At 45.8% G+C, this 9,573-nt stretch overlaps 1 protein-coding gene across 2 annotated transcripts; it reads right to left on the bottom strand.

Annotated features, from left to right (window-relative positions):
* Positions 1–59: 59 nt before the first annotated feature.
* On the bottom strand, positions 60–9,071 carry capn3a (calpain 3a, (p94)). Of its 2 annotated transcripts, none has more exons than XM_029493058.1 (21): positions 8,820–9,071; positions 8,342–8,411; positions 7,029–7,147; positions 6,805–6,938; positions 6,522–6,690; positions 6,356–6,439; positions 6,187–6,281; positions 6,014–6,091; positions 5,720–5,880; positions 5,189–5,358; positions 4,947–4,958; positions 4,646–4,854; positions 3,436–3,472; positions 3,236–3,346; positions 3,003–3,060; positions 2,734–2,798; positions 2,138–2,206; positions 1,978–2,056; positions 1,410–1,526; positions 1,005–1,063; positions 60–749 (listed from the first exon to the last, which is right to left on the bottom strand). In XM_029493058.1, exons 1-21 carry the CDS (start codon positions 9,069–9,071, stop codon positions 723–725), a joined length of 2,175 nt encoding a protein of 724 aa, XP_029348918.1. In that variant the 3' UTR covers positions 60–722. The 2 variants fall into 2 exon arrangements, with proteins under 2 accessions (XP_029348918.1, XP_029348919.1); XM_029493059.1 differs by having other exon boundaries at positions 3,269–3,346.
* Positions 9,072–9,573: the final 502 nt, after the last annotated feature.

The raw sequence follows: 9,573 nt of genomic DNA, 5'->3' as shown, positions 1-9,573 counted from the left end.
AACACTCATTAGACCAAAGCCTCAATAGCAAAAAAAATAATAATAATAATCACAAAAAGCTGCAGCAGCCCCTCAGCCATATTCTTTCAAATCCATATTGAACCTTGAACATCGGTATTAAGAAAAAGGCTCCTTGAATTTTGTCCATCCACATGCTGAGCCGAAACAAATAGCAGACTGGACAGATTGTCTGGGGGGTGTCGGAGTTTGGAGGTGGATTCAAGGAGACTTTGATGAACAAAAATAAGTGAATTGAAAACAGGATCAGGTCTGAAACTGTCAGTTGCACCGTGAAAATACAAGTTTATTCATCGTCCACCAAAGAGCGGAGAGACAGAAAGCGTGACCCTGCTGCTGAGTTTCATAACAGAAGGTGGTGAGGCGGGAGGGGTGGGGTTGAAAGAGGAGATACTAGTCAAACAGTAAACTAGTACAGAGATGGATTCCTGGGAGGAGGCTTGGTGAGGTATCATGACAGAAAAAAAAGGAGGTTGTGTGTGTTTGATGCCTGAGAAAAAATAACAGTCCAAGAAAAAAAAAAAACTAATGACTGAAAGGAGACTGATGATGGGAGAGCAGGAAACTCAGAAAGAGCAGGGGGGGAGGCTGGAGGTGAGGTGGATGAGAGCGAACGGCGGTCGGGCACACTGAGTGTTGAGGTAAAGGCTGGCAGGTCTGGTCCTCGTGTGGCGTGGAGCTCACCTGGGAGAGGACGGGCCCTCCTAGGCGTACATGGTCAGCTGGAGCCACTGCAGGCGGAGCGGAGGGAAAGGAGCAAATGAAATCCAGCTCACTGCCCACTAAAAACAGGATCTACTTCTGCAGTTACGCCTTTGTGTTTTCATTTTTACAAAATGGCCAGTTAGCTGAGATTTGACGATGTCACAGACGTGTTTTTGTTTTTGTTGTCCTGGTTTTTACAGGCTGGCAGGTTTTCATGATGCAAAAATAATCATAAATACAAATGGACTGGACGGCCGTCGGTCAGAGTGAGAGCATCTTACCTCCAGGACGCTGAGCCTGATTGTTCCGTCTCCGTCCTGATCAAAGGCCTGGAAAGCTCCTGCAGAGAGAAAACACACATCACACCGCAACTCTGATGCAACACAACACACTGTGACCCGCAATCCAACTCCAGGATGCTTTTAGAAACACACTCGTGACTCATCGTCCCGAAGGGAACCAGACTGAAAGAAGGCCAAAGACTATAATCTGACTGTGGAGAGAGCTGTCACCTCACAGCAAGAAGGTTCTGGGTTCGAAACCCCGGGCCTTGGACTCCAAATAGAAAATTCAGCCTGAGATATTTGTCATGTTTGGAAACGTTGACTCTTTAAAATGGACTCAGTAAACTTTAGAAAAGGTCAACAGTTCCTTTCTCCGCTCTCCCACACGGGGCACTGACTTACTGAACATGGCTTCGAGCCGGACCAGGCAGCTGATGAAGCTGTCGAAGTCGATGTTCATGTTCTCGTTGGCGTAACGCATGGTGATGATGTCATACAGCTGGTTGTTGAGACGGAAGCCTGAGCGGGACACAAGACACATGACTGTACAGTGACAAGGAGATTTAGAGGAGCTGTAAGTTCATCTGCAGCTTCTGTCCAGAACATGTGACCTTAACAAGCATTTCAAACTCAACAGGACCAAATCTGTTTGTTTGTTTTTTTTAAAGGGAGTAAAGAACCTCCACTGTTTTTGTTTAGTTTTTAATATTTTATATGAATAATATTTATTCAAACAACAGAATATTGGCATTGATATCTTTTATTTTAGTCCAGAAGCTTAAACAAATAAATCTTCAGCAGTTTTAAAACTTTATAAACACCTCAGAAAACATGCAGACCTTTTTTCTCTCATTTATTAGGCACATTTCTTTATATTGTATTTGACTGATGGCAGAATTTACGTTGAAGTAAAACCTACAGTATCTAAAAGTTGGGTTAGTATGTCAATACAATCAATACGTGTTATTACCTGCATCGTTGACGGCGTTCCTCATCTCGTAACTATTGATGGTGCCGGACTGGTCGGCGTTATAATGCTGAAAGATCCCCTGAAACAGAGAGCCTTTGTGAGTTTTCAAGTTCAGCCCTGAATAAAAACAGAAAGTCGTCAGGAGAACCCGCTTTCCCACCTGCCATTGTTTGATCTTATTCCACAGATGTCTGAACTCCTGAAGGTTGAGCCTTCCTGTCCCGTCCATCTGAACAGAGGTGGTTAGGACCCAAACTGGAAATCACATCATCCAGAGTCCACTCAGAGAAAAACAGGCTCCGTGTTCCAGTAAAAAAAAAAATGTTTCAGTTGTCACACCTGAGAATTAAGAAACTCATGTTGTGTTTTTGTGTGTCTGGGACTCTTATCTTGTTTCAGCCAATTAAATCACACATAAAAATAGAAAGCTGCAAATAAATATGGTCTTTAAAAGCATAAAAAAAATGTGTTAAGGCCTCTTCACTGAGAGAGATGCTGAATCACGAAAACCAAAAGAAAAGTTTGGCTCCTGTGTCGTTTGAATGTAAAGTTTTTGGAGAGTTTTAAGAAGCTGCAGAAGTAAATTTCTAATGACATGGCGTCTTTTCTTGGTTCTGCTGAAGTGACACACGAGTGTTGAGGTCAAGCAGCGCCTCGGCCCTGTGAGCGTCCATCACAGACCCGGCCACGGGTCTCAGCAGGTTGTGCCTCTCACAGACAACACAGCCAGCCCGATTCACTCGATACAAAGGATACGTCCATCAGAGCAATCATGCTCCTGCAGCTCTCCAGACTGAAGCCCTCGGTGTTCAGGTCCTTATCTGGGGAGAGAACATCAGCAGGGACGTTAAGCATGTAAAGTGGATTTGGAATGAGTAAAAATCTGTCCTCCAGAATCCTTCTGATATTATTCATAAAACAGCCTGACCAGTTTCATTTCAGAAACATTTCACTGCACAGATTTGTGTTTTCTGGGTCCAACAACGCTGTCGGTTAGATGTGACTTCAGAGCTGACTGGACTCACGTTTTGTGATCACTCTGTTCAGAACATTCTTCAGTTCGTTGGCTGTGATCTCCATGTCCTGTCAGAGAAACCAGAGAGAATCTCAACATGGCATTAATATTCATCTATTAGTCTCTGATGCTTCATCGGGCGTTTGTTTCCACAGCAGCTCCGACTTAATGGTAAGTGGAGGAATGATTTATTATTTCCTGTTAAAAGAAATTATTAAAAAAAAAAAAAAAAAACCTCTTCACATTGACAGGCCGCTCTGCTCCTCCTGTGCTCACCTCTCCGGCTATTTCCTGAAAAATTGTCCGGAACTGCTGATCCTCCTCGCTCTCCTCCCCCGCCGAGGCCGGCGCCGGCTGAGCCACAAAGAAGGAAGAGATGAGCGAGGCAGAGAGGGGAAATGCAGGGTGACCTTTGGTGACGTGATTCGTCGAGCGACACTTACCACGGGATGGTCCGCCTCGATCCTGTTCTCTATCTCCCTGGATGAAGACCAACAAACAGCAGTCACGACGCTGACAACAACATCTCATCTGGACCTTAAGCTTCTACAACCCTGCTCACTGCAGCTCATCATCTCACTCCAACAAAATGAAAACCCTGAGGTATTAACTGATAGTCCCATACTCACACTGGACTAAGAGAGGAAGCTGTGAATAAAGCGTGTTAGTTGAACAGTTAATACCACCTGCTGATTCCAGAAGAAGGCGTCGTCTTCTGGATTTTGCTGTTTGTATTTACTTGTACTTGTAAATAACAGTTTTTATCCTAAATGAACGCAGATGGGTCAGTTTGTCACTATGTGATGACCATCAGCGGTCTGAATCCCAGGAGGTTAGAATTTATTTAGAATTTATTAGCCAAAAAAAAAAAAACCCATGTGTTTTCTGTGATCATGTTTTTGGGCAGTGAGCGGAGGGATCCATCCCTCGGCCTGATTCACAGCCAGGTGTCGGTCCCTCAGAGTGCAGGCCGGCGCTGCGGGTGGATGTAAGTGGAGGCTGCTGGAGTGTGCCGTACTGAATACTCTGAAAGTTTACCGGATCGGGCTCGAATCTGAAGTCGCTTGTCCTAAAAAAGATTCCATAACAGCTTCGAACTGGGGCCGGTTTCTTCCAGCTCTACAAATCAAATTGCCGTTAAAATGGTCTGTTCTTGGTGGTTTGTGCCCCCCCCCACTCCCGACAGAACCCCACCCTCAAAAAAAGAAATAATTAAATGATTAAAACACAAACCTCCACTTTCAAATGCACACAGAGACAAATCACTGCTGTTCTCTATTGAACGGGTGCAGCTGTTTCTAATTTCATTACTAAATAAACAAACATTGGTTTGACTGTGCAGAATGCATCTTTCCACATTTAGACTAATGGCTGAATGAAGCGAGGCGACCTGCAGCTCTTAAATTCTTTGGAAAACGTTTGGAGAGAATAAGAAATAATAAAAAAATCAAGCCAGGGTCTTCACCTGAAGCAAAGATTCTTTAAAACCACAAACTGCCTCTTCATCTCCATTCGTCAGTCATCATCTACCCCCAAATAAATAGCTCTGATGCGTTGTATTTCAAAAACCAGCCCCGCTCAGTAACTCAGCTTCAACATCAGCGGATGAAATGCAGAGAGGACGAACTACGTGCCCACTCCCTTCTCACTCACTCTGAGGTGTTCTTCTTCTCAGAGAAGACCCGCAGGATGAACTCGCCCTCCTGGTGCGGCTCGTACGTGGAGGGGACGATGACATACTCCCCGGGGCTCAGGCGGAAACGCTGGGTCACCTCGCGCAGGTTGATGTAGGACTTGCAGCGAGCCTTGGAGGAGTTGAAGAGGAAGAAGTCCTTCTGCATGTGCTGCTTGTTCCCGTGCATCTGGAAGGCCGAGGGAGACGCGGACACTGTGGGACTTTGGTGTGAAAGCCGAAGTAAACGGTGTTAAAAACAGTGATCCACGGTGTCCTTACCTCCTTCGGCACCTGAAAACAGACAAGAGACAGACAAAAACTTATTGTCTTCGTGGTGTTAATGATGTTGATAAAAACAAAGGGAAGGTCTAAACAGTATCCACAATGTCCAATTTGATATTTGCTTTGATTTAATTCCACTTTTTTTTTTTGGTCAAAGCTGCATTTTTAAAAAAGTTTGATCCCGAATACACGATGAAGGATGATAGTTTAAACTAAATTTCTGAAATAAAGGCAGACACCTCATAAATAGCGAATCCGATGGTGAAGAGGTTGGCTCCCATCTTGCGCTCTTTCCGCCTGTTCTTCTGCATCAGAGCCACCACGAAGGTGCAGCCCACTTCGTTGTCCTCGGGATCATCGTCCTCCTCCAGCAGACGAAGGCGGTACTGAGGGTTGGTCCAGAAAGTGTCTGCGGGTCACATTCAGTCAGTGGGAAGGAGACGATAAAATGATTTTTCAGTGTTGTATATCAACACAAATCAGTTTCATTTAGCGACAGACTTTGGCCACAAATAAACTATTTCTCTCAAATATTTATTTGGATTAAATCTGAATGGATTCTTCTCATTTGGGCCAGACACATCATGTTCATCATGAAATTATCTCCCCTGCTACTGTACGCAGCTAACTCTTTATTTTTCTCTTGTAAATTGTGTGTGATTGCTTCTCATAATACGGACAGCAAAGAAAGATTACTGTGAAATCTTCATTTGGTGTATGTCGAAAGTGAAGAAACGAATGAGCTCCTGGTGAAGGTACAAACTCCATACCTGGGTAGTTCCTGCAGCCTCCGGCCGAGCAGCCTCTCACCCAGCGACCCTCGTTCACGGAAACCGTCCACTTGTGGATCTTATCGTCCTCCAGGGCATTGGGGGTGAGGTTGCAGATCTCGATCTTGGTGTAGTTCTTCTTGAAATCCTCAAATGACATCCTGGACAGTAAGAGAAGAGCATGAATCTCAGCATTAGGGGAAAAAAAAAAAAATCTTCTGCCTTGTTAAATTAACTTTACATTCACTGGTCAGCGGAGAAAGATTCACAACTGGGATAAAAATGTGGAAATACCAGAACTCTCCGTCCTCGGCGCTCTGGTGCTGCAGCTTTTCTTTCTCAGCTTTGGAAAGTGTGGCCCACTCCTTAGAGCTGCCAGACAGGAGACGTCACGTCAACACAAACTGAGACAAACGCTCAAATAAATGTGAGTGTGGGTCCAGCTCCGGACTGTAAAGACGCCTTACTTGTCACTCCAGGGGCCGTTCCACTCCACCTGTCCCCAGGGGTTCCTGAGACGCACCAGGCGGACTTTAGCGTCCTTGTGCTGAGACGGTTTGCACTGTCAGAAAGCAGAGTAACATTTGAACTTGTTTAATCCCGGCCAACCCGAACCTCCCCGCTGCCCACCATTACCTCCTCCACAGCCGTCACAGAGTAGGCGTGACCCTTCACAAGTCCCGTCACAGTACGAGTCTCAAAGCGAGCAGGAACCAGCGACTGCAGATTTGAAACGAGGAGAAGACATTTTAAAGAAGAAATACGTTTGAAAAAATAAACCCTTCATGACGGTGGGACTCACGTCGATGGAGCAGCCCATGAGGGAGCCTCTCTCCAGAGCTTTCTTCATGATCTTGTAAAGCTCTTTGGGAGCTTCCTTCATCTCGTAGAACTCAGTGACTCCACCGGTGAAGTCCTCCATGGCCTCGGTGGTGTTTCCACCCTTCAGGGCCTCGTAAGAGCCGTGCAGCCTGGACGGGAACAGCAAAAAAAAAATAAAAAAAAATGTTGGTCACTTCAACTTGGAACCAAAAAAAAAAAACAATTTAAAGTCTCCTCAAAGGAGAAACATTCAGGGCGCTCACTTGGCGTAGGCCTTCTCCAGCAGGGCGCTCCAGAACTCGTTCCTCTCGGCGGACTTGGTGAAGACCAGCTGGTTGTTGAAGGTCGGGATGCGGTCGTCAATGACGACGTCGACCCAGTCGCCATAGCGCCAGAACTGACGGACAGAAGGACGGAAGTGAAGATCAACAAACTTCAAACAACCTTTAGCACGTGGATGAAAGGTGCTGCTTGATATTTTTCTGACCTGGAAGTGGAAGATGCCGGCGTAGCCCTCGGAGAAGCTTTGCTCCTGAGGAACAACGCGGTACAGAAGCTTCTCATTCAGGGTGAGACAGGCGATGGCAGCCAGCAGCCAGCAGTCACCTGGACACACACAGCTGGGAGTTTTTACTTACTTCCTGCTGTTTGGATTCAGTGCTGACACCTGACTTTTCCCATTATCCAGGTGTGTGTGTCTGTGTGTGTGTGAACAATGTAAGTTTTTCAACAGGGAACGGTTAACAGTGTTTGCCGGGACCTTTGTCCCCGTTGGTCCCCCTTTATTTGCAGCCTCGACGGGACAACAATGAGAAGTGCTGCTGGTTGGATTCCCTTCCAAAAGAGTAAGCACAATATGGGGAGGCCGCTGCAGGCAGGCATGGAGGGCGTGTGTGTGTGTGGGGGGGGGGGGTGGACGGGATATTTGCTCCCTTATTATCCCCCCCAGGCCGCCTGAATACAGTATGTGCAGCTCACTGTCAGTGTCAAATGTCTCTTTTGAACCATTTCAGGGGATTAAAAGCAGTATGTCTGCTCATAAACTAACATTTTTATCTAATACAAACCTTCAATCCAAACATCACACTTTAATTAGAGGAGGCCGAGTATGGTTGTGACACTTTTTACAACAAATGGCAGCCATTTAAAACCCTGCAAGAATGTGACAGACCTCATGTGTTTGTGTCGGATAACTACTGGGGGGCGTTGGAACACATGCTGTGGAGAGTCGTATGAATCAGACAAAATAAGCAAAAACAGCTGATTCAAAACAGCTGTAATGGGAAAAAAGAACTAACTCAAACACACTCTCTGTTGAACTCAGCAGGGTGTGTGTCTGTGTGTGTGTGTGTGTGTAGAAGAGTCTCAGGATGTTTAATGAATATTACAATGCACCTGTAGAAAAAACACACTTCCTCTGACTGACTTTTCCTTCTGTGTGACGTTATAAACATCAGCAGGCACACCTCTCTCAGTCTTTCTTTATCTCTTCCTAGGCAGGCTGTAAAATGATTAAAGCCAAAGATGTGCTTTTAGTTTTCTGAAAGGTGATGGTTTTAACACTGACAGCCCATCCCACCCCGGTCAGCTGGTGTTCAGTTAAATCAGCAGCGTGGAAATACTTCACATTTCACCTGAGAAGCTACAGTTAGTTTCTACTGTAAGTCAGAAATTACTTTCTTATCCCCAAATCATTTTTTTCCTTAATAAAATCTGCATACACCTTTGGTTCCCTAATTTGTGGAACTGATGGTGTTACAACCATACCCGGCATTAATAAAAATAAATAAATAAATTTACCAAGATCTCCCTGGCAGATGTCTGTTCTACTGGCTCCTCCAACAATGAACTGAGGATTCTCACAGATTTCCTGCAGACAATAATAAACACAGACGGGAGTTCAGGATCAATCTCAACAGATTAAAGGTGTACAATTTTTCATCTGGACCAAAGTTGCATGTCATCTTTAAAGATAAAGATAAAGCATCCATTATATTAAAGTCGTGATGCCCCCCCCCCCAAAAAAAAAAGAAAGTTTTAAGTTTGGTGGCCAATGAAGTCCAATCGGTCCGTGTAGGAGCAGCAGGAGGATGTTAACCACGTCTCCAGGAAAAGTCCGGCAGCAGCTTTCACCACAAAATAATCCCTTTTAAGGATTAAAAAAAAAAAAAACTCCACGCAGGTTTGGTGTTGCCGTGTATAAAAAATAACGTCCCACCTTCCTTGTGTGATGCACCCCCCCCTCTTTATTTAACCCTCCTCCTCCTCCTCTTCCTACCTTGGGCCTCTTCCAGACGATGTTCTTGACCTTGTTGGACTTGTGTCCGAGCTCCTTGAAGCCCAAAGACTCCACGCTGGCCGGGAAAGAGTCATCCTCGAACAGGTTCTTCCTCTGGAGGCTCTCCTGTCGCAGCGTGTTGAAGTCCTGGCTGTTGAAGCGGAGGGGCTTGTTCAGAGACCCTTCCCCATCTCTCCTTTCTCGTTCCCGGATCAGCCGGTCGCAGAAAAAGCCAGACGGCGTGTAGGGCATCCTGTCTCGGCTGACTTCTTCTTTTTTTTAAAAAAGCCACTTGTACTAAAGTCTTACAAGCCTAAAAGCCCTGGCATAAATCCAAACAGGTAATGTCTGATTGGTTCTTCCTTTGTGTGACGTCCCCGTTCCCTTCGTCACAGCCTGGATGCAAAAGCTCGGTGTGAAAGGGACATTCAGTCCACATGCATTCACCTTTGCATTACCACACACACATTCATACGCACAGAAACTCACACATCCCATAAACATCTATTCGTTGCGTTCCCATTGGCCACGCCGAACAATGCCCTCTCCCCGGCCCTGGTGCCGCGGTGCCATCATTGTTGGGTGACACAAAGGGCGGTGGGCCGCGCCGGAGGGCATGTAAAGAGTGGTCGGTAGATGCCTTGCCTCAGCAGAAGGCATTCAACCCCTTTAAACCTATTCTCAATGGAGCTCAGCGTTGAGCAGTCTCAGCATAACCAGAGCAGGCAAACGCTACGGAGAGGAGCATCATCCA

This window comes from Echeneis naucrates, chromosome 22 (genome assembly GCF_900963305.1).
Source record: "Echeneis naucrates chromosome 22, fEcheNa1.1, whole genome shotgun sequence".
NCBI classification, from domain to species: domain Eukaryota; kingdom Metazoa; phylum Chordata; class Actinopteri; order Carangiformes; family Echeneidae; genus Echeneis; species Echeneis naucrates.
This window is presented reverse-complemented; position numbering and strand designations above follow the sequence as displayed.